The sequence below is a fragment of the Narcine bancroftii genome, chromosome 10, assembly GCF_036971445.1.
Source record: "Narcine bancroftii isolate sNarBan1 chromosome 10, sNarBan1.hap1, whole genome shotgun sequence".
NCBI classification, from domain to species: domain Eukaryota; kingdom Metazoa; phylum Chordata; class Chondrichthyes; order Torpediniformes; family Narcinidae; genus Narcine; species Narcine bancroftii.
Window position 1 is genome coordinate 84,089,336 of NC_091478.1, and position 25,556 is coordinate 84,114,891.

The window sequence follows — 25,556 nt, forward strand, 5'->3', positions numbered from 1 at the left end:
GAAGGGAGAAGCCATGTGCATTCACTGCATTGAACTTAGAAAAGTGCAAACACGTTTTGAGGTCGAAAGTAGCCCTAGCAACCAGGCGCGTGCAAAAGGCAATGCGGGGGTTGCTAGGGAGGGCTGCAGTATCCAGGGGCCGGGGCCCCGCGCTCCCCCATTGACGCGCAGCCACTCATTGGGCGAGCGCCCGGAGACCGGGACCCAGAGCCAGAGCGCGCCAGCAAATCACAAGCTCATTGATTAAGTCGAGTCATTTGAATAGTCTTTAAGCCGCGCCTGGAAACGTGCCAATCGGCTTTCAAGAAGCGGATGATTAATCGCAATGCATTATTGATAATCATAATTATACCCCACACATGCGCACTGAAGGCGGCAGGGTCAATTTCCGTAATTTTGCAACTCCAGAATTTGTAATTTTTTATTCGCTTGCTGATGTATCAACCACCATGTCGCGTCGGAAGCAGGCGAAGCCGCAACACATCCAGTCGGATCAGGACACGGGATCATTCGCAGAGAATGGTGAGTCTGATTGTGAGTCAAATCTCCCAAAGTTTGAAAAGGGGAGATTTCTTGCAGTCGGGAGGCTTGAAATTAACACGATTTAGCAATTAACACGCTGCCTCTTGTTTGGAGGCTCTACTCCTAATGGTGCAGAAGTGACGAGGTGCTCGCAACCACAGAGATGAGCAGAGATATGGGGAGGGGAAGCACTTAATGTGATTGAGCCTTTGGCTGTATTATTTTTTTCCCTCCTCCCCCCACTAACTCCCCCCCCTCTCCCCCCCCCCCCAAAAAAAATAAAAAGTTTAATTTCGTACCTTTGTGTGAGCTTGGAAGGAATCTGGTCCAGCGCAGCACATGTGGAATCCAAGTAGCTATCACGTCTTCCAAAGTCTCCCTCTAGGTTCGCTGGTGGATTTAAATGGCAGTATCCAGCTGAAATAACTCTGAATGTTTTGATGGAAAGGACCGTAGGCTAGGTTTAAAAATAACCTGCCTGCAACGAGGGCAGCGCCGTGGGTCCCAATGTGACTGGGAGCCGCGCACCTTGTTGAGGGGAGAAAAGTTCGCTCGGTGATTGCGGTGCCTGGCAGAGGAAGACTCGGTGAGGGATGAAGGCGAAGGAAGAAGAGTCAAGCGCCGGAATTGGTGAGAAGGAGCGAACATTTGCGGAGAGTTAAAGGCAAACGAGGAGATTTTGAGAGACGGACGCCAATCTTTTGGCCTTTTAAAATCTAGGATAGTTTCGTACACTTTCACAACAAGTCGATGCGAGCAAGTTCCTGCTCTTAGTCTCAGCGTTGTACTTGAATGTAAAATCTTCTTGGGAGTGCGACTCCTTCGTGAGGTTTAGACCATCTGGAAAATAATGAGTTGCCGCAGTAATTTGTACAAGTTTTTTTTTCTTAGTCCTTTTTGAAAGACGGTTTCAAATGTGAAACTTTGCACCATTTGTTTAAAATACCAAAATTAGCTTGCTGTACATTGAGTTGCTAAATATTTATGATCTGGTTCTTCACTAGAAAGAAACGACCGGGCTGTTTTCTTTTTTTAAAAAAAAATCCAGATAAATAGAAAATGATTTTGTTCGTAATTGTCAATCCTGTCGTTTCGGAGGAGACTGGTTATATTTCGTAGCCCCGGGGTTAGGAAGCACCTTTGACTTGTTTCCAGATACTTTAGGACGATTTTTGGACGATAACAAGTCCGCTATGCAAACTCCACGATTGCTCACCCCGTTACCAAAAAAAAACCAAATTGCACTATTAGGGAATTTGCAGGAGCTGACGTGCCAGTTCGGATGTGTGTGACTCATCCTGATCTGTGAATAGAGCACACAGTGCACTCAGCCTCCTGGATCAGCCAGAGATTTACTATTAAACCAGCCCAACAGCACTCAACCAGGGTTATTCATTAAACACTGCTATCATAACAAAACTGCCTGAACATAGGTATGTATCCTTCACTTTTCCACAAAATTATAATTGTTTAAAGGCAATTCGTTTTGTATAAACTGTAAAATATTTTCCTGGAAACATTTCAAGATTGTTTTGTTTGTCTCAAGTAAATGGAGATTTTGTACCTCCCTTAATGTTGAGATCGTGGAAACTCAGTTATACTTGTGGTTATAGGACCTGGAAGGATAGATTTGCTCCACATAGTTTTACAGGTAGAAGCAAAATGTACTAGTGTTGCAGTGTGTTGGAACTTTTAGTGCATTTTAAATTCATTTGAAAGAGGTAGGTGATGTAATTGATGGCTGGGAAAATGAAGGAGTTTATAGATTATGCACTTTTTGGATATCTTCAAATATGATATTTATCAGATGTCCCTGACCATTACTTTGTTGTGTGCATCTACAAAGTGCTTCATTTTCAAAATTTCAGGCATAAATAGTGATTGAAAATCAGTCCTCAATTAAAAAAAAATTCAGAAATTTTTTTAATGACATCTTAGCAATTGAGACCTTTTTCAAGTTTGATGATTATTGGTTGAAACACAAGTAGAGTAGCCTCATTTAACTTGCATCAGAGAAGAGATTCAGGACAGAAAGCGATTTTTGTGGAGTTTCTCTCCAAAGACGACTCAGAAAAAGCTAACAATTTGGGCCCTGCATAATCTGAAGAAATCTATCTCCTCTTTGTGTAAAGAACATGCTGAAAATGATCAGTTTCGTAACTTTCTGTAATTTTGCTTCCTCTCTTAAACGAGCTTTGGATTAAAGTAAAATAATTTATTTATTGTTAGAACATATGATACGTAAACTTTACAGAAACCTGAGTGAAAATACTTTTGTGCTCGTGTTGCTTTTCGGTAATTGTGTAAACTTGTGGATCATCCAGTGAGCTTCATTGGCACGTCTTTGTTAACGTGAGTTTGCACCTTCAAGGAGCAGAATCTGAGCATGCAATGTTATTAAAACGGAAGATTTTTTTAAATCAAAATTTTTATTGAATAGGTTATTTGGAATGATTTCTGCAGAAATATGGAGTTGGAAATATTGTTTTTGCCTTAATGGTGAATCAAGTGATTCGTTTGTTGCTTGCAAAGTGGATATTTGTGGATACCATTATGGACAAAAATCTAGGGGGTGGGGGGGGGTTAGCAATTTTTTTTCCTCTCTCGCTCTGCCGTAAAGAAGCTGTTGGTACTGCCCGTGGTTTCTCCCGGCACTGTGGTAAATATTGATGTGCGGGTCGGATCGTAACGTTGGAGGCGACGAAGTGCTTAATAGTGTTCTGCTGTTTTAACCTTTGCCGGCCTCCTTCCATACTAAGGTGACGAGAGTTCATAATACAAGATGTACTTCAGTACCTTTGAATTGACCCTAGAAATCAGTTCCTCTGCCAGCCTAGCAGGATATCAGCAGTTTGTTTCAGCTTTAACCTGATCAGTGCTCCAAGAACCACTAAGCCGGTCCCCTTTTCCCCTTAAATGCCAGACCCCTGATGAGGTGATTGACGGCTAGTTCCCACGGCAGAGTTTTAACTTTACCTACAACAGGGATTTAGTTTCTTGTCACATTGCCAATGTTTATGCAGTCAAGGCTTGTATGTAGCCCAAAGCAGAAATACTTTGACGTGTGAGTGGGACAGTGGGACTGAAGTTTTCCTCACTTCGCTGTCGCAACCGGTACCCCCATCTAGTGTTCATTCTGATGCACCCTTAGTTTGAACTGAACTGCTGCAATTTCGCCCATAAGTAAGAGCAGCAAATCCTCGCTGTCCATTTGTAATAGGAGTTCAGACGTAATCGATTTAATGTAAAATGTTGCACTTAAAAGGAGACAGAACGCATTTGTTAAAAGATCTTCAATTTTGAAGTAACGAAATGCGAATGGTCTTTAACAAGCGTAATATTTGCGTCGCAGTTATGCTTAATAATGACCAAATTGGATAGTTGTTAAAAGTGGTTGATAATTTGCCTGATTTGCACCTGCAGTAGAATGAAGTTCGCAATAGTGTCTTGCGATTCATTTCTTCAGTCGCTATTTCTTAATGTAAAATTCCAAACATTCAGAGGGTCCTATAGCAATAAATATTTAACAATATTTACACCAAAAAGAGCATTTTGTATAAGGCATTGCAGGGACATGTTAATAAGATTATTCGTTTTTTTGGTTAAATACTCTTTAGTTCTCCATATTTTGAACGACAGTAGAAGTTTCTGAGATTTGAAAATTGTAATTTGAATTCTATTCCTATTTTGCTGTAATCCATAAATCACGAAGAGCTAGAAACTTAAGTTGTAGTCTGTATTTTTGATAATTACTGCTGGACTGTGCTGTGACATTGACTTTAATACCATAGGTTCATATTTTATTTTTACATGTTTTTTTTATGAAAAAGCAATTAGGTCGGCTTCCACTGGAATTAACATTCAGTATTGCATAATTGTACTAATATGTACAGTTCGCGTGAAGCCCTGTGCTTCAGATTTTTTTCATGAGTCGCAGAACTGCAGTGGATGTTATTTCCCACAGTAGTTATTTAGTTTGCGTTAGTAATTATTTGTTTAAGCACAGCTGACCAATTAAACTAGTTTCAATATTTCGAAGCACAAAAAAACTGCAGATGCTTTGCTTCGAGGGAAGACGTAAAGATGGAAGAAAAGTTTTTTTTTGCCAAAAGTGGCAAAGGATTACAACATGTACTTTCCATACATTTAGGATTTCTGCTAAATTCTCTTTTAAAGTGTTTCATAATGAGTGTGACATGAGTGTTAAAAGATATTTGACACCCTTCACAACTATTTATTTGGCAGATGAACTAAAGGTTGAAACACTGGTGTATAAATTATTCAAGGTATGAACCAAGTAATTAGGAAAATGCATTTCACTAGTACAGATGGTCTGTGTATTTCCAGAACTTCAAAATTGTGCCCAATCACCAACCGTTAATTTATTTTGCTATTTTGTTGTCCTTGAGCCATTTGGTTTTGTTTTCCTTCCTAAAAGTTTACCTCTGTTTCAGAAAGTTTACCTCTCTTTCAGAATAGTCTTGTGCAATTCTTCTCATCTCACGAAAAACGTGGAGATTTTGAATTTAACTATGTAATGTGCAAGTAACCGGTAAAACTTTGAGAGTGCAGTCTTAAAACTTTGTACATATTAAATTGATTATACTCCAGGAAATGACATTAAAGGCCATTGTTTTGGATGTAGCCGGGGACACTTAGGCAGTTTAGCAAGTGAGCTACATTATTTCAGATGATCTTTGCAATATCTGAAATTAATTGTGCCTGTTCTTTGCTATGGACTTGGATTTTGGTGTCATGGCAACCTTTTATTATCTAATTCTGTAGTAAAGGGAAACATGCAGGGAGATAATCCCTGAATTAAAACAAGATCAGCTTTCTGTGCCTTCCCTGATGACCACACACCATTGTGAGACAGAAGTTTGCTGTCCTCATGCTGAGCAAACAATAGGGAGCCATCCTGTCCTTGAAAAGGATGAAGTGGCTGAAGAGTGCTGAAATTTTTTGTTTGATTTGCAAATTAATCCGCAGTGTGATGAGAAATGCAAGCAACCAGTGCGAATGAGAAAGGAAGTTAAAGGGTTTTTCCCCCCAGTGAATGGTCTGAATGGGGACAATTTGCTTATCAATAAATCAGGGTTTGGAACTAAATGTTTCAAATTAACACAAATATTTCCAACTGTGAAGCCTCTGTGTTTGTCAAAGATTAATCCAGAATTTGGCTCTGTTAAAAATACTGTATGCCCCAAAGCCTCTTTGAATTAGTTTAACCAATTTAATACACAAGATTAAGTCGGTCATTGTGTAGTGTAGTAACTGGTTTCAGTGCTCAATTTTAAGATCATTCGTTACCAGGTATCATCAGCCTCTTTTAGATTTGAGTTACTTCGTTTTTAGGAAGTGAAGTAAATTTCTAATTGTAATGCAAGCTGATCGAACAGTTGCAAAAATGAAAATAACAATGCAATGTTTTTTGTTAGTTTTTTTTCCTGGCTTTCTTTGCATGTACTGACTTACTATTTATATATTGGTATTTAATTAGGCAACCATATTTTTGATAATTGGGTGTAACCCAATAGTTGGATTTCTGACTATTAATAGATCTAACTTGGTTTGGGAGACAGCTAGTATAAAGGCAATGTATTTACTCTCTTGGCATCATCTAATTGTACTGTAACTGAGACTAGACCTAGGATTCCACTCCGCTGTAGCTGCATGGGTTTAGTGTCCCATTTACCGCTCGGTATTAGCAGTTCTCACCCAGTGGGCATAAATCACTTACTAACATATTGGCACTGAAGCAAATTAAAAAAAAAAAAATAACACTGGTACAGTGTGGGCCTTTTTGGTGTTTGGAAAATTGTGATATCTTGAAGGGAAAATTTGGTTTATTGGGCATATGAAAGGTGTACTATTTCTTTATCAATATGCAAGATTTTGTTATACCTTGTCCACAGCAACACCATATTCAGTCAAAAAAGAAAGTGATGTTTAGACTAGAGTGTATTAGTGAAAATAAGGTAAGTGTGCCATTTTACATTAATCTATGTGAGGGCAATACTTACTGGGGAGGAAGTTTTGTTTCAGTAAGATTTATTTTGACACCGACACTTCTGTATTGCTCAGTAGTTGGTATCTTTCTTGATCTCAGCTTGGCCTTACTGACATGGAGAATTTGCCCACGATTTGTTATTCATGCAATCACAAGTTAACACTCAAATGTGAAGCTCTGGGAAAAGAGATGTTTAGTGAGACTCCTTGGAAATTGGAGTCATTTATTCTTTGAACAAATTGAATAGTTATGCAGCACCATTGCAAGAATAACTACTTTTCAAAATGCATCTTTAATCATAAAGAGATTTGGGGGCTTCTGGGGCCACGAGAGAGACCAAATATTGCATGATTTTTATGTTGCATTAAGATTTGCTGTATTTTTATTCATGGCAACTTCCCAAATCAATACTTAATTCTTAAAGATAAATTTTCATTGGTGGCAGGAATTCATACACCATGGAAGTAAAACTGATCTTAATACATGATGCAACTATTTCCATGTTATAGCTTGAAACTTAATCTTGTCGCTCAGTTATTTTCTTGAATTCTACTTCTGCAGGATGTTTTATAACTGTTCCATGAAAACACAGAAATATGCCTTTGGTTACAAATGGAGGCTTTGATCTTTTTGCATGTCTCCAGGCAATTAAGGGTACCAACCCAGTGAATTAATTGCAATGCTTGGTGTCCCTTCACACCTATGTTGTCGGATTGAAAGGGTCAGAGGTCTACAGCAACTTAAATGTTGTAGATATCCAGAGTGGTCTATCTGCTTTGTTCAGCTACCAATGTATAGCACAAGGTGTACATGATCTTGCTTAATTAAATGTCCTCCAAAATATAATGTGACATAAACAATACCTTTTGAAAGACTGGGGGAGAGGTTAACGAATTTGACACCTCGTGGAGTTGGCAAAAAGGTAGCAACGGACCTTTTTTTGTGATGTGGTAAATGATAAATGCATTACAGTATTTAGAATAGTTGCTTTTTTAAAAAATTATCTGTTGAATAGTATTGTAAATATAATCCCGTATTGATGACACAAAGGGCATATTTTGACATTTAATTGCATTTGATCATTACTAAATTAAGTTATTATATCTGTAGCTTTTGATTCTAAATGCTTGATGCTTCAAGACCTGGATAATACAAGAACATTGATTAAACTATTTGTTAATATATCCCGGTATCTCTTGTTTGCATCAAGTTGACTGGCTTCTTTCACCTGTCAAAAGGCGATTTCCAAATGATTACAAATTGGTTTAGTGACAGGGAGTAAAACTGTCAAAGATGTATCTTGTTCTGCTGGAAATGAAGTAAATTGGCAGTTGCTGGAGAGACTAACGTAACGAGGCCTTCAGTGTTTGATTTGCACTTAAGTGGGTCAGGGATATGATGATATGTATGAAATAGCGGGAATCAGTACTCTCTATGGAATTTAATTTGGCTCCAATATCCATAATTTTTAGAATTTTGTATTTTGATAGCTCGCATAAGCTTCAAGATTTATTGAAAGATGGAATCTGAATGCAAATTTAGAGATTTTTTAAGTTAAAGCAAGATCTACAAAAATTGATTTCCACCACCAGCCTTTCCTTTCCTGAAGCTTGTGCCCCTTATTTGATGGGAGGCTTTGCATATTCTTGATGACTAACTTCATATCCATTTGGATTTTCTAGGAACTTCACGAAGAGGGCAAGAAGATCGAGTCACTAAGAATGGGGATGCTCATGTCTGTGGCCGATGTTGTGCTGAGTTCTTTGAACTGCCCGATTTCCTTCATCACAAAAAATGTTGCACTAAGAAACAATTGGTTTTGATTGTAAATGAAAATTCCACAGCTCCTTCAGAAACCTCTTCTCCACAATCTCCTGATAATCCTCTTGAAGAAGTAAATGACAAGACCGATAATACAAGTCAAGTGGACTGCAATGACCTTGTAGAGCATAAAAAACTTGACCAGGAAGAATCCATGGAGGTGGACACTTCTAGCATCACGAGCTACAGTAATGTTAGCAGTTCTAACAGTAATATCCATAGTAATACAAGCAGTAATTATCCCACAATGGGTACCTCAGCTGTCACAACACCTCTACCTCATATAGGTGATCTAACAGCTCTGGGAAATTTCTCAATGTTAAATAGTAATGTGATCATTGAAAATCTTCGAAGTACAAAAGTGGCAGTTGCCCAGTTCTCCCAGGAAACCAGGTCTAACAGTTCATCAAATGGTAAAATTGCTGTTCCGGCACTTATGGAGCAACTACTGGCTCTGCAACAACAACAGATCCACCAGTTACAGCTTATTGAACAAATCCGTCACCAGATAATCTTATTGGCTTCCCAAAATGCAGAAATTCCATCAGTCAACTCTTCCCAAGGTACTTTAGGAACTGCTGTTAATCCATTAACTACACTTAGTTCTCATCTATCTCAGCAACTTGCTGCTGCTGCTGGGCTAGCACAGAGCCTTGCCAGCCAATCTGCCAGCATAAATGGTGGAAAGCATCTACCTCAGAGCAGCCCTGGAAGCACCATAGTTCAGCCAAGCAGTAGTTCTCCAAAAGTAAACACGTCCTCATTGCCTGGTACCATACAACCTTCTGAAAGCGTGTCCACAAATGCCATCAATGGTTCTCGGTTAATCAGTTCTTCAGTATCGACGGTGTCCACACCAGCTCTTGGAATTAGCAGCTTACTAAGTCCTGCATCCAGTTTGTCCAGCTCACTGCTACCTCAAACCTCCACATCCACTTCTATGTTTTCCAGCCCTCTCTCGAGCATTGAAACAACTTCAGGAAACCTTGGTTCGTTGACAGCCCTGGCAAATCAGAAGAAAGGCAAGCCACCAAATGTGGTAGTATTTGAGACTAAAAGCAGCTCCGATGAAGCTTTCTTTAAACACAAATGTAGGTTCTGTGCTAAAGTGTTTGGCAGTGACAGTGCCTTGCAGATTCATTTGCGTTCTCATACTGGTGAGCGGCCTTATAAATGCAACATTTGTGGTAACAGGTTCTCCACTAAAGGAAATTTGAAGGTTCACTTCCAGAGGCACAGAGAGAAATATCCCCACATTCATATGAATCCATATCCAGTTCCAGAACACTTAGACAATGTTCCAACAAATACAGGTATTCCATACGGAATGTCTGTACCACCTGAAAAACCAATAACAAGTTGGTTGGATAGCAAGCCTGTGTTACCTACACTGACTACGTCTGTGGGGCTGCCACTCCCATCCACTATGTCAGGTTTGTCTGCTATCATGAAATCAGAGGAGTGTCAATCCATCTCAGTTAATCAGACTTCTTGCAGCCCTCCTGGATCGGTTAAGAGTGATGTGGCAGCCACAGAGCCTTCCGTGAAAAACGCAAATGATTTGGATGAAGTGGAAGACAGAGCTTCACCTACCTCACATGGTAAACTAGATGAAAACACGCAATCTTTTAATTCTGTCACCAGCTTGGCTGTTCCTGTCAGCTCGAGTGCATCTGATTCGGGTCTGAGTAGTAGTACTGCTGCTTTTACAACGCCACTTATACCACTGATGTCAGACCAGTTTAAGTCAAAGTTTCCATTTGGAGGTCTTTTAGATTCTTTACAGACATCTGAGACCTCAAAATTACAGCAGCTAGTCGAAAATATTGACAGGAAAATGACTGACCCCAACCAGTGTGTCATTTGCCATCGAGTTCTTAGTTGCCACAGTGCACTAAAGATGCATTATCGTACACATACTGGTGAAAGGCCTTTCAAATGTAAAGTCTGCGGTCGTGCATTCACCACTAAGGGAAACCTGAAAACTCATTATGGTGTTCATCGTGCCATGCCACCACTGAGAGTTCAACATTCTTGTCCAATTTGCCAGAAGAAATTCACAAATGCTGTCGTATTGCAGCAACACATTAGAATGCACATGGGAGGCCAGATTCCCAATACTCCTGTAGCTGACAACTATCCCGAATCTATGGAATCCGACACTGCTTCATTTGAAGACAAAAATTTTGATGACCTAGATGACTACTCGGATGAGAATATGGAAGATTGTCCAGATAGTAGTGTCCCGGATACACCCAAATCTGCTGAGGTGTCTCAAGGCAGTTTATCGCCATCTCCATTGCCGTCAGAAATGTCCAGTATTGCAGCTCTTGAGAATCAAATGAAAATGATTAATGCTGGTCTTATTGAGCAACTCCAAGCAAGCCTCAGGTCAGGGGAGAATGGGTCAGCGGATGGAGACCAAATGACTAGTGACTCTTTTTCAATGATTGGGGACACAGAGAGCCAAAGCGTTGGAAGTCCCGCCATTTCAGAATCTACCTCTTCCATGCAGGCTCCCTCCCCAACTAACAGCAACACAGACAGTCGTAGGTCAAAGTCACCAGGCTGTGAAGAAAGACAGCGCAGAACTTTACTATCAGATTTGTCTCATTCAGTGTCTCCAGCAACCACCAATGGCGGTGCCTTGGACCTGACCTCCGGTAATGCAGAACGAGTGATTAAAGATGATACTTTCAGCTTGCTGTTTCCCAGTCGAGATCGTGGTAAGTTGAGGAATACATCTTGTGATATCTGTGGCAAAGCATTTGCTTGTCAGAGTGCCTTGGACATTCATTACAGAAGCCATACCAAAGAGCGTCCATATATTTGCACAGTATGCAATCGGGGTTTCTCCACTAAAGGTAATTTGAAGCAGCATATGTTGACACATCAGATGCGGGATCTTCCATCTCAGCTGTTTGAACCCAACAGTTCTAACGTAGGCCCTAACATAGGCCCTAACGTAGGGCCTAATCCGAGCTCTTCAAATGTGGCTGCCAACTGTCTGACATCCCTCATCAAGACTGAGGTTAATGGTTTCATGCCTGGGTGTTCCCAGGACTGCAAAGATCCACCCGCTGGCCTCATTTCATCAGGGCCTCTGTCTGCATCTGCTATTTCGCCAGTCCTGCCAGCGCAGCAAAGAAGAACTCCAAAGCAGCATTACTGCACAGCATGTGGGAAAACGTTCTCCTCATCCAGCGCTCTCCAAATACACGAGAGGACACACACAGGAGAAAAACCATTTGCCTGTACTATATGTGGAAGAGCTTTTACCACCAAAGGCAATCTGAAGGTATTTTACTCCATTTTGATCTCAAATGTGTTTGAATAGTGCATGTAAGTTTTTTTTTGTTTCATGGATGAGGAGGAACAAATTGAAACTTTTTTGCTTCTGATTATTTTTTTAAAAGTTGAAGAAAAAGTCTTCGTAAAACAAATATAGTTAATCTCCACAAATATTTAACTAAAACAGCACTATAAATGCAAAATCATGTAATTGAATTTGAGATGGACAATAGCCATTCCCATGTTTTTCACTGCAGATTTTAATTGTATCAAGTTAGGAACTCTTTATTTCTGGCTTGGACAAGTAGAATTATGGAAGGTTGCAGGTAGACCCCCGACTTATGATGGGGTTCTTCGGTTCGGGAACTTAAAAATTGTAAGTTGAAATTATCGTAAGTCAGGGTCTACGTGTATAGACTTTTTTTAAAAAAAAACCCTACTGTGACAGTGTTACCATGCATTCCTGGTATAAGCCACAAAAAAAAACATTGCGTACAGAGTTCAGACACAGGTAGGCCAGGGCATCAGGACCTCAGTTGTGCAGGCGGTCAGGGAGAGCACGCTGAAAACATTGATTCCCGTTGCAGTTTGAGCCCCACGGCCATGGGGTCATGGCAACTGAAAACTCTATGGCACCTTGAAGGCTGCATGCAACTTGCCTCTCCTCCCGCCGCCCGATCTACCCCACTTTTACTTTGGCGGGGTAGCGAGCAAGATGACCCAACTCTCAGCACCCCCCCTCCTTCAAAGTTTACCATCTACTCACGATGCCGGGTGACTACGGTCAGCAGTGTAACCTCACAACCTATGTTGTGATTTGGAATGCATGAGCAGATGGCCATTGCTCTCCCTCCCTCCCCAGTGACTGCAATCTGCGGATGCGCCACCTTTTTATTAAAAGCAGCATTGGGTCTGACAAAGCACAGTTCCTTTACGTCATTACAAGAGGAGTACCAAAATGATGACGTTTATGGGGGGGGGGGGTGGAGGGAGGGGGGAGAGTGTGGTGGCGGTTGGAGGTTACCTGCATGTGCTGATTGGACAGAATCCTTTCCTTCCAGCGAAGGAAAAGCAACCTTGTTGATACAGGTCGACCCCGACTTACCTTTATTGAAAACTGATTCTGATCATCATAACTTTTGAAATACTGTAAATCAGAACATTGTATGTCGAGATTTATCTGTAGTTGGGTATAAATTTGAAGGATATTAACAATGCACAATAATGATTAATGTTGCTGAGTTTATTACACGTATGTAGATGGGCAAAAATAATCCCCAAATTATTGAATTATTCAGTAACGGTTTGCTGTTTTTATTGAATTATTCCGGAATGAATTGTATGGAGAAAATATTAACAAGGTAATTGGAAAGTTTAAAAAGTAAGACAAGATTCCAACATGGGCAGCACTGCTAGGGTAGCCATTAGCACATTACTGTTACAGAACCAGAAATTAGGACCAGGGTCCGGATCCCACACTTTCTGTAAGGAGTTTGTACATTCTTCCTGTGTCTGCGTGGGCTTTCCCTGGGTGGGGGGGTTCAGGTTTCCTCCCACCATTCGAAACATTCAGGATTGTAAGGTGTAGTTGGGCGATACTAGCTCATGGACCAAAACGGCCTGTTACCGTGCTGTATGGTTAAATTTAAAAACATTGAATTTCAATTTGGATATGGGTCACAGGATTGGATGGCAACATTCTGAAACAACTCTGAGTGAAGTCTGTTGTCAGTTGCATGCATGCACCTCGTAGATTGATTTTAAAAAGCCCAGTGATAAATATGCAGTTGAAGGGAAAAATGATGGTAGTAGCAAGACAAAGCAAAAATAAATTATAGAGGTATAATTAACCAGCTTTTTGAAAGGCAGAAATATGAAAAAAATTCCCTATGTCAAATGATTAAAAGTATGTTTTAAATCATTTAGGAAGACTGCAGTATGGCTAATTTGTGCTTGATATGTGAACCAATGAACTTCTACATAAAATTTGATACATTGTATCTCCTGATATTTATCTGACTACTTGATTTGACTCAGTGTACAAAAAGGTCTTCCATGAGGTATTTAAATACAAACCAATGCTAATTTCTTCCAGTGGAACAATTTCTTGTAAAATACTCCATGTAATATCAGAGGATTAATTATCTTCAGATAGTTGAAAAGCAATCAGACTGGCAGAAATTTGTTTGTAAGAATGTGTATTCATGAAGTTAGTGATATTAAGACATAATGGGTTTATTACAAAGAAATTTAATGCAGCCGACTTGATCAAATACAGGACATTTGGCATTTATTCATCCAGTTTGCTACCTAGATTAAAGGGCATGAGCTATGGGGAAAGATTGTTTTCCCTGGAGTGTTGAAGGCTGAAGTGAGTTTATAAAATTATGTGAGATGTAGATAGGGCAGATGGTCAGAGACCTTCCTGCATGTAAGAATTTCACATATTAGGTGACATGCATTTAAAGGGGTAAAATGGGGAGAGGGGGTGGTGAAAAGCCTTTTTTTAAAAAAAAACACAAAAATGGCAAGCACTTGAAAATGGGCTGCTGGGATTATGGTGGAAGTAGATATTAAAGTGGTGTTTAAGATAGACATTTGATTATGCAAAGAGATGTATCAGGCAACAGAGTTTTAGTTTACTTTGAGCATCATGTTCTATCTTTACTGTTCTATTATGCCAAAGAATTGTGCTTGATTATAGATATAAATCTGCATAGATCCATATGACATCGTTTGTGGGTAAACAAAATGCCTCGAGCTGCGGGCTTAACTTCATTTTTTTTAAAAACAGGTTCATATGGGGACACACATGTGGAACAGTGCCCCTGCAAGACGAGGGAGGCGCCTTTCCGTGGATGGTCCAATGGCATTCCTAGGTGGCAATCCTATTAAATTCACCGAAATGCTTCAGAAGGATTTGGCTGTTAGGGCTCGGGACGGAGACCCTTCTTCATTTTGGAACCAGTATGCAGCTGCACTAACAAATGGCTTAGCAATGAAGACCAATGAGATTTCAGTGATTCAGAATGGTGGACTTCCCCCAAACCCTGCTAGTCTGGGCAACGGTGGCAGTTCACCCATCAGTGGCTTGACAGGAACCATGGAGAAGCTTCACAGTACTGATTCCGGTGCACCTCTAGCTGGTCTGGAGAAAATATCAGCCGCTGAAAATGGAACAAGCCACAGATTCACCCATTTGGTGGAAGACAACAAAGAAATTGTTTCAAGCTAAATTGATTGTCAACCTTCTAACAATGGAAGTAATCTGGGGAGTCTGTCAGGCCAATGGACCAAAGTGTTGTGAGAACACCTTTTGTACAATGCCTAACTTTTAGTGTTGTATGAAAATAAACTTATTTATTAGTGATAATAACATTGCTTTGCAAGCAAGTTGCAAATGTAAACTACTGGTCTTCAGCATCTTGGCCTATCTACTAATGGACTAGAGTGCTTTAAACATGTAAGTTTCCTAGCATTTGCAGATCTATTCTGTTAGGTGAATTTTGCCCTTGCATTAACTTATTTTATGATTTGTGAGTAATGATTGGCATTGGTGGCAATGCTCAGAAGACCATTCCTCACTAAGAAAGGTCTGTATATATATAATGTAAAGTTTTGGTAGTCTGCTGGAGAATTCACAATCAGTTCATTGTTCAGTCATCCCTTCCATTAACAAAATAACTGTAAATTGCAGACTTCAAACTGAATGTTGATGCTGTCACACTGAAGCAGTTTACTCTTTGCTGTTTTTAACATCAAGTGAAATTGCAAGTTTTTTTTTGTAGGTTATATAATTTCTGTTCAAACTGGTTCTTTGTGCTTTTTCACTTGCATCATCTTAAATGTTGATGAGTTTCAGTGAAGTAACAAAGCACGATGGTCATCGAAGGAAACTCCTGTTATTGTATCTTGAAGTACAATAAAGATTTCTGCCCCATAGGTCTATTTAGTATAGAAGAAAATGTGCTGGACTTTCACATTGCTGCTACGTAAATGCATCTTTTGAACAACTTTGAAGGGAGTAATATGAAGCTATTATAGAAAATGTCATGTGTGTATAAATATATTATATATTTATATATCATCGTGACATGTCTTGGGAGAATCATTAATGTATATACTGTACTGGTATGTTGCTTAAAAGACAAAGCTTCATCTTCACTGACCGATGAGAGATAGTGTTTTATTGTGTAATAATTTTGTATTAGGTATGAAAAACCCTTGTGACTGATATATGCACTTTCTTGGAAAGCTGGAAGAAACCATCCAGTTTCACTAAAATTTAATACCTACTAACAGCTGAGGTACTGTAATTCTTACTCATTTAATCAAATACATGAGTTTTGCAACAGCCATTCTTGAAATGTGTGTATTTTTGCCTTACCTGAAAACTTTCTTGGGCAGCTTTGTGCACTTTTCCCCAATGCAATTAACTTGGGTAAGTGTCTGTAAAAGGCTTTTTGAATCAACCTGCTGAATTTTGTGCTTCAAACATGCTGATTTCTAAAACACTTTTTTTTAAAAAAAAACATTGCAAAGCATCATTGGTGTGTGGACTAGAATATTTAAATATTATTTAACATGCATGAAGTCGACTTTGTAATTGAGTGCATTTTCAAAAGCAAAATATCAGTCAGAAAACTATCTCAGCAGTAATTAATGGGAAAAGTAAACTATTTGAGTAGCATATCAAATTTTAAGATTCTTGGTAGCTTAAAAAAAAGGGTCCACCTATTTGATAGCCAATTTGACCTAGGGTCTCTGATCCTGCTCCTTAGCTCTTCGGGCTGCCCCAAGTGTCTCCTTTAACTATGTGTGCGCTTCTGCTTTGTGGACGAATACAGGATGAAGACCTGAGACCAAAATACCAGGCTCTTTGTTAAAGAGATTCCTCTCCAAGCCGTGTGGATTGCGCAGGATGTTTGGCAACTTAATCAAACTGCGTTTTAATATTGACCCAATTGATTGAGGTATTTTCGCTGCCATCTGCTATTAGGAAACAGTGGAGGAAATTGGACCAAGACGCCTCCTTTCCCTTGGAAATAATTCTTCTTGCGATTTCAAAATTTAAAAAAAAAGCGAGCAGATCTTATTGACAGTCCTTTTGGAGCTGTCTCCTGCTTGCTATTCGCACAGTATTGACATCGCAGGAGACAGAGGGAGCTTTCCCAATGATTTTCTTTCATAAAGTGCTCACGGGGACAGGATTATAAATTCTTCACGTGCTCCTCGCTCTCTGGTCGCTTCATGGGATCTTTAATTACAGTATCGATTAGATCAGGCTCCTTCCGTCCTTCAGTCACTATTGATGGGAGGAGCTGGGCTTTGGCCCTGGTAATTGCTTTTGCACTGGATATTTGTTTTCTCTTATCTCTGAAATGAGTTATTGCTCCTTGGCCACTACCTAAGGTGGAAGGAAGGCAGTTACTTTTGAAACAGGTGTAAAGCGGTACGATATATGCTGGTTATGTCAAAAATGCTGCAATATCTTGCAGTTGGGGAAAGAACAGCTAATGATAAAGCTATTTGGGGATTGGAAATTTACTAAAAAAATGATGCTATTCTGAACTCCATTTTCTTAAATCTAGAAGAATGCCTTTCTACTGCAAGTTATTTCCTAATGAATGCAGTCACTTGGCTCAAACTAACTGCACCGTGAGATGCTGTGGAATGTGGAATAGCTACAGCGTTTATCATTAAGCGCAGCAAAAAAAATCTTCCTGCATCAACAAGGGGGGGAGACACATTTGAAAGAGCACAGCATTTACAGGGGTGCATGCCATTGTGGATGCCCGCGAATGGTTCTAATTAATAGATAACTCAATGAAGGCGCTCAATCACCTTCGAATTAAGGTGAACAACAAAAGAAAAGACTGCTTTATAGCTGCCGTTTTATTAAAGTGAGCGTGACCATTTCTCGTGTTAATGGTTGGTGAGACGAAAGAAAAAGTGGAGGAAGCCGTTAACTCTTCGGAAGTAGCATAATTTTTAAAGACGGAGTTGAGAGATTTATTTAAATTAACCTTGGAGTCTTGTGCTGCATTGATTTCCCCTTCCCCCGTCGTTTCAACTTTTATAATACGAGGCCATTGCCCCGCCTAGAGAGAGAGAGAAATACTACTTTGAAGTTTTTTTTTAAACTGAGCGTTTCAATAATTGAAATGCAAAGAACCTCCAAAACATCTGCCGATCTGATTATCGGTGGGTTTAAGTTAAAATGCATATGCAGAAATGAAGTGATTAATATTACCTGCATTCAAGTATGAGTGCTACCGCTTTTAAACGACAATCTATCTATACAGTGGGAGCCTCGATGCGTCCTCCCCTCCTGTTGAATCATGTCCCCAGACAACTTCGGTGTTAAAATGGAAAGATCGTTTGAAGGGATTGTTTTTCTCTCTCTGAAAGTGGGATGCATTCTCTACATTTGCATGTCGCCACACCCGCTCAGTCCTTTTGTAATAATGTCCTGTGACTACTCGATTATAATTGATTGGCTGACGCTAAATGGTGAACGCTTCCTTAATGAGGCTAAAAATCTATACCATATTTTCATGTTTGCTTTCCTATTACCAAGGCCAATCTCTTGCAGGGACATTGGGCGAAATAAACACTAAAGCCCTGTTTTAGTAATGCTTTTAACGTGAAACACTGTATCGGTCCCTCTTGGAACTTCAGATCTACGAGTCCCAATAAAGGCACAGCCTTTATACTAATAATAGGTATTTGCCTTGAACAGTGTATTTGTTTTATTGAAGTGATTCCCCCCCCCCCCTTCTTTTCGACAGCTGCATTTAATTTTACACATCGTTACACTTCCTGCAATGCAGGAACTGTTAATTCCAGCACGGCATCCTCTCTGGGTTTTACAACAAGCCCAATATTTTTCAGGACGAGATGCTAAATGCTCTGGGTATGGGCTTTGCCTTTTTGGCCTTCAAAGGGGATTGAAGGGAACACTTTGTTTGTGAAGCATCGGCTTCCGGCATGTTTATCTGCAGATATGCTGACCAGGGAAGGGAGAGCACGGTTTATGGATGGTCACATCACTTCTGTCTTTCACCGCAAGACAATTAATTCTCCTTGTCCAAACACGTAATATAAAGATTTAAGTTATTTTTAAATGAAACTCCCACTAATCAAAGTGCAGTTTGTTACAAATTCTTGCTCAATTTCGAAATCAACCAACGTAATTTGTTTGATACTTATTTGGTCTTCGACAAATTGAATAAAACCTTTTTTTCACAGCGACAGTCAATGCAAGCGGAGCGATTGAAATGCTTTTAAAAAAAAGCAACGAAGAAAACGAACAATATAAGGAACATTTTAAGTTCTGCATCTGAAAGATATTTTCACATGGATTAGTTTTGTGTGACCGTGTTCGAGAATATTATCAGAAATAATGGAATGTATTTTTACTGAACGATTCTAAACGCAGACTACATGCAAATCAGTAATTAACGGAGTTGTCTTCATTTCAACGAAATAAGAACGACTGCGTTATGTGCAAAATAATGGTGTTGCTTTGAGAAATAACATCAGCACGAAGTTCAGGAGAAGGCTCTGCATTTCTGACATGTGTTTAAAAGATCCGATGAAGTGGTTCGCAGTCATTCCGTATCATCCGTTCTTGGATCGGACAATTCAGAAGAACTCCCCGTGTGACAGAACATCTAGACACACATTGTATTTTTTTTTAACCAATGTCTTCGAAATATTTTAATCTTAACTGCAATGTTACCTCGCATGAAGTTTAAATGCGAATTGTCTCATCGCCTGCGGTGTTTGCTCGGAAAGAAATCACACGGCTCAAGTGTAAATGGTTCTGAAAAGTTCTTCCGTTTGGCATTTATTTGCACAGCCAATTCCCAATGGCCGTCCATACACTGACCTTTAATTTTTGAAAACCATTTAATTACTGTGTTTAAGTCTTCTGTAATTGAGCGAATCGCATTTGACGCTGGCAAATGGTGCTGGTTTGCGCAGGGACACATTTGCTTGACCAAAGTAAAGCTTTTGCAACATGGAGAGACGGTTGTTTTAAACAAAAAGAAGTCTTTACATTTTTTTTTGCGGGCAGGCTGCCAGATTCTTCGCGTCCTTAATAAAAGGCGACGACTCTGTACCTCGAGGACAGATCCTGAGGCAGGAGTTGCGAAGTATCGGGTGCATTTGATTATTTTTCATATACAACGATAACTTATTTTGCTTTGAATTTTATATTTTGGTTTGCTAATTATGTTGCCCCGTCCCGCCCGCATTATTCGTTTGAAATAGGGATCCCTGTGTCTTCTGTTACATTTTTCCCAACTTAAAAAGTGTGAAATAAATGTGTCACCTTCTAACAATTATTATTCAACCACTAAACATATGCAGAAAATTATTTCCTCCCGCGTTTTTATTCTAAAGATGAAAATGTCACATATGTTGTGTCATCATCTTTTAACACCAAATATCTCAAAGCTCTTTTTAAAAAATTCGTGACTCTAGGAAATATTCTATGAGCACACCCCAAATATTTCTAGGCCCTGACCATCCCAAGGTGAAGTGTATTTTAAATGTTGGAGAAGAACTACTGACCGCCACACCATATGTTATTTGTGGAACAAAAACGAAAATTTGGAGGGTCGGACGTTATTTGAAATTTTGTTAAGTACATTTGTTTCCATAAAGCACAAAATTTCAATTCGGGTGACAAGAGCTTGTTCATTCATTGTTCTCCGTTTTGGATTCATCAGTAATCCTTTTGATTTGAATTGATGCTTATCTGACCCTAAAACAAATCCTTGAGGATTACCAAACTCGAAGATCACAATCCTCAAAACAAAACACCAACCAAAAGCCTGTAAAGAGCTGTCAAATATTTACTGAGATGTTGCCAAATATATCAATAGTCCTGTTTTCATTCATTTTTATTGGTTATTTTCCTTTGATTTTGTTTTAATTGATACTATTTAGCAGATGCTAGCGATTATCTAGTTTTGCCTCTTTCAAACACCTATTCACTTAATGGAAATACGAATGTCTGTCCCTCGATGTAAAATGTTGCTGATAGGATGCACCAGGAGCCCGGCTGCGTGTCCTCTGCTCCGAAGTTGTCCACCTTCCGAGAACCAGTAGCAGCTCTTGCAGGGATCAGCATTTGTTCTGCTGAGAATGGGGCAGAGGTGATAATACCCTGTGGAGCCGGGACTCAGCTTGAGGGAGGGAGAGATTGGGAGTTGTGGCTGGGGCTGGGGGGGGGGGGGGGGGTGGGGGGGGAAGGGAGAGATTTGGGGTTGGGGCTTGCGGGGGAGGGAGAGATTTAGGGTTGGGGCTTGGAGGGGGAGGGAGAGATTTAGGGTTGGGGCTTGGAGGGGGAGGGAGAGATTTGGGGTTGGGGCTTGCGGGGGGAGGGAGAGATTTGGGGTTGGGGCTTGCGGGGGGAGGGAGAGATTTAGGGTTGGGGCTTGGAGGGGGAGGGAGAGATTTGGGGTTGGGGCTTGCGGGGGGAGGGAGAGATTTAGGGTTGGGGCTTGGAGGGGGAGGGAGAGATTTGGGGTTGGGGCTTGCGGGGGGAGGGAGAGATTTAGGGTTGGGGCTTGGAGGGGGAGGGAGAGATTTGGGGTTGGGGCTTGCGGGGGGAGGGAGCCCCCACACTTCAATGCACATTTGCAGGTCACTCTTTGGAAGTAAAAGAAAACCTCCAAGAGCAGGGTTCTCAATCCGAATTTTGGCCATCGCGAAGCCCGTGACTGCGCGCTGTGACTTTTGTTGGACTCCCTCCTCCCACCTCCCTTGACGACACTGGGCTGAGCCGGCGACGGCGAATTGGTGAGCGGCCCTGGAGGTTGTGCGGTCAGCTTTGGCCCTTGTGCTGAAGTGAAAGGTCGGTGTGAATCACAGGTACCTGCTTTTTTTGGTGCATCATTCACTCCACAAATATAAAAGATACAGCAGGAGGCCTTTAGTCCTGGCGGCAGAAGGTTAGGAACGTACAAGGATAACACAATCCTTAAAGAGGAGGGGGTGGGGGGGGGATTCTCTCCACTTCTTCAAATGGTTAGTGGAACCTGATAAAGCCTAAATCAATAGCTGAAGGATCCATTTGCAGTTTGGCAGGTAACATTTTGTTTATTCTGCCTGGCTGTGAAATTGGAATTTCCTGGCCAGGAGGGAGGTCTTTGGTTCCTTGTTGCAGGCTTCCACTCCTGGCACAGAATTAAATAGGGAGAGGACCCAAAACTCTCAAAATGTTTAAATAAGTTCGGCTGGAATTTATAAATTAGCCCGATTCAGCGCACTTCTCCACCTTGCCAAAACATTGTGCTGTAATTATCCTCCACGTGATACCCAGAAAAAGCAATGTGAGATGGCCTTTTCTGAGAGGTCGCACACTGCTCTGCTTCAGCGTTGGAACAGAACCTGATTCAGACTGTTATTTTTGGAGTGTTGTGATGCCGAAATCAAAACATTGGTTACAATTATGCTCTTGAAATTGTTTGCCAGCTTTCTAAAGTCCTTCCCCCACCCTTTAGCTAACTCTTGGTGCACTTCAGTGCTAAATGATCATTTACAACATTGGTTTATGGCTTTCTTGGGGGAATGATCCTTTTGTTGGTGAAGATTTTATGGGACTTTTGGATGTTTAGGAACTGGATTTGCAATGGTCCTTTAGGGACATGGATTTCACAACCAGGTCAGTGGAATGGGCAACTGTGCTCAGAACCTTTAAGGTTGTTGTGCAATATTGGACATGGTACTCTGAACTGCTCAGAGATAAAATGCATCAGTCTGTGGGCACCGTAATTGAAGTGAAAACAATGCTGGAGAAACTCAGCAGGTCAAACTTTAATAGCAAAAATAAAGAAACATAGCCAATGTTTTGGGTTTGAACATCAAGGTATGGACAAAGTAGCTCTGAACTGCTAAGTTGTTTAATTTGAACTTCAGTTACATGAATATGTGGCTGATTGTAGAATGAAATAATGTTAAAATACAAAAAGTAATGCCATTCCCAGTACAGTACCAGCTTCCCATAACCAAAATATTGCAGATGCTGGCAATCTGAAATAAAATTGGACTGTGCTGAATATATTTAGCAGTTCAGGCAGGATCTGAGAGTTAGAAACAGTAAATTTTTGGGTTTTGAATAAGGTACATGTTATGAAACATTAAACGTGTTTCACTTTTGACCAACATTGTCCTATCTGCTGAGCTATTGACAGCATTTTTTGCTTTTATTTCGCATTAGAGGCAAATGGTTTTCATCTGCACATAGAACGTAGCAGATAAAGTGAGGAATGATGGAGAGACCAAGTCTATGAATGGATAGAGACCAGGAGAGATTGAATGATGCAAGTGTTTTGCGACCACTTTCAGTCTTCCTCTCACTTTCATAGTGCACCTCTGACTCTTGTAGAGGTCTTTCTCCATTTAAAGGCAGAGGTTATCAAGTATTCACTCTGTATCCATGGACTCTTATTGCAGTTCAAAATACATTTCCTTTCATCTGTAAGGTCTTCTTTTTGCTCTCCCTTGTTTCTCCATCATTGCATTGGTTTTTATAACCCCACCGTCAACTCAAGTATTTCTGACAGGATTTCTATTTTCCTCATCCACTAAATAGTTGAACAAGAATGTTTGTATAAAAAAGGGCTTCTTTCCTGTATACTTATTGAGACACGTTGACCTCCATTAATGTACCAAGGAACATTAAACCTGGGCTGTGGATGGGAAATAAAACATAACACACTATTTAAAAAAAAAATGACTAGGATGGCTATCACTAACATCCTTTGCATCATCTTATCCCTCCATCAATACAAGGTAGAGTACAATTAGCATAATGGTTAACACAACACTATTAGAGAGCCAGTGACCTGGGTTTGAATCTCCCGTAAGGTGCTGATACGTTCTCCTGTATCCACGTGGGTTTCCTCCCACATTCCAAAGACGTATTGGGTTTGTATGTCAATAGGTCACATGGATGTGTTTGGGCAGCATGAGCTTGTGAAGGGCCACTTGCTATGCTGTATTTCCACATTGCAATCAAATTAAAGCTTACAAAATGTTCATTTAGCTGATGATTGTAATATGTCTGCTGAGTTAGCTATACCTACATTGGTTGTTGATTTCCTACATTACAATAATGATTTATAATTGCTTATCCTAAATTCTATTATGCCCTTCATTAGAGACTTTAGAGGTGAAGTCTCTCCAATGCTCCTCCAGGCTAAGGTAAACCTTTAAATGAACATAATTGTCTCGAACCTCCTTTGGAGCTTCCTGGGATATGGTCACCAATGGTTTAAACTGAACTGGATTCTTATGTGGCTGCGGGAGCGCTGGAACTGAATCCACGGACACTCAGTGACTCTGAAGGACTCTTGTTTTTCTCTTTGTTTGACTGTAAGGGTACCGGGCATTACTAATTCTAATGGTAAATCTTTGCTTTATGACAAACCGAAGGCAATTTCATGTAATGTTACATTTCTGTTTTATTACATGACAGTAAATAATATCTGATCTGATCATTTATTCTTTTCACATTGAAAATCTTCCAGTCAAAGAAGTTAGGATTGGTGGGAAGCTAATATTTTGTTATGCTGTCTTTTTCAGTATAACTCTAAACTGGTGGAGATTCAACTCATTAACTTTGGTTCAGTTTTTTTTTATAATCATTGCCTCTGGTCATAGATTATGTGATTTTTTTTTTAATGTTTTAAAAAATTTAAATTTAGACATCCAGCATGGTGACAGGCCCTTTCGGTCCATGAGCTCATGCTACCCAATTATAACAATACATTTTGAATGGTGGGAGAAAACTGGAGCCCCCTGGGAAAACCCATGTAGTCAAGGGGAGAATGTACAAACACCTTACAGGCAGTGCTGGATTTGAAACCTGGTCCCAATCGCTGGTGCTAACCGCTACGCTAACAATTTTCACTGAGCATACTTTGTTCTGCAAGCCTTTGGCACAAAATTTAATCTGTACTTATGGTATCCTACAAAAACATGGTTGAAGATTTGACCATCAACTTTCAGGTTTTTTTTTCCTGAAACATAAATATTGAACTGTGTTGAACTTTATTTATATAGAACACTTGATGTGTCCTTATTTTTCAAACAATTCAAACCAAAGTGACTAGTTGAGCTGTGTATATGGCGGGGTATGGCTGAAGGGCCACATTCTAGAATCATACACTGAAGTTGCATGAAATGGGGGGGACTGAATGAAGGTTTAAGGTTTCTTTATTGTCATGTGCACAAAAACATAAAATTTGTTTACTTGAATTTGTCCGTAAAGATACACATAGTGATGCCAGTAGTCCAGTGCCCCTGCAAAAAAAGAGAAACAAAAGAGAATTCCTTCAGAGATGTCTTGTCATGGATCCAACCATCTCCTCCCATGTCGTTACCGCCTGTATTCCCATTGCTTCTTTTGCCGCATGGCCTCTTGTCCATTCCACTGGTAATTCCAGGCATCCCAGTCATACTCCTTGGCCCTTTGTTGAGCCCCCAATATGATTAGAAAGCTGTCAGTGCTCAGTGTCCTTCAGGAGCCCTGCTCACCATGGGCTCCGACAATACTTGCCCTAATACTTGGTTTCCATTAGCCAGTCTCCAGCAGCCCGAAGCCTGATGTAAGCCTGCTGAACCTTAAACTTCACTGCTGCTGCGGTTCTCCTACTTGTAAGATCTTCTTCGAAGCTTCTCCCTCTTGATTGGGGTTGGAAGGGTGTTGCCCTGCTCTTGGGCCATCATGTCGATACAATCATAAGAAAATCTCCAGTCCACTGCTCCTCTGTAGCCTATAACTTTTGTGATGTGGGTTGCCATCTCGAGCATGGACTTCCAAATCATGTGTTTTCATCTAAGTTGTAATTTAAAGAATTCATTAGGACAATTTTTATAATTCTACTTTGGG

The 25,556-nt window shown here is 40.3% G+C and overlaps 1 protein-coding gene across 1 annotated transcript; it reads left to right on the top strand.

Annotated features, from left to right (window-relative positions):
• Positions 1-271: 271 nt before the first annotated feature.
• On the top strand, positions 272-18,366 carry sall1a (spalt-like transcription factor 1a). Its single transcript, XM_069901602.1, has 3 exons — positions 272-522; positions 8,215-11,651; positions 14,439-18,366. The coding sequence occupies exons 1-3, from the start codon at positions 360-362 to the stop codon at positions 14,877-14,879; spliced, it is 4,041 nt and encodes a 1,346-aa protein (XP_069757703.1). The 5' UTR covers positions 272-359; the 3' UTR covers positions 14,880-18,366.
• The last annotated feature ends 7,190 nt before the right edge of the window (positions 18,367-25,556 follow it).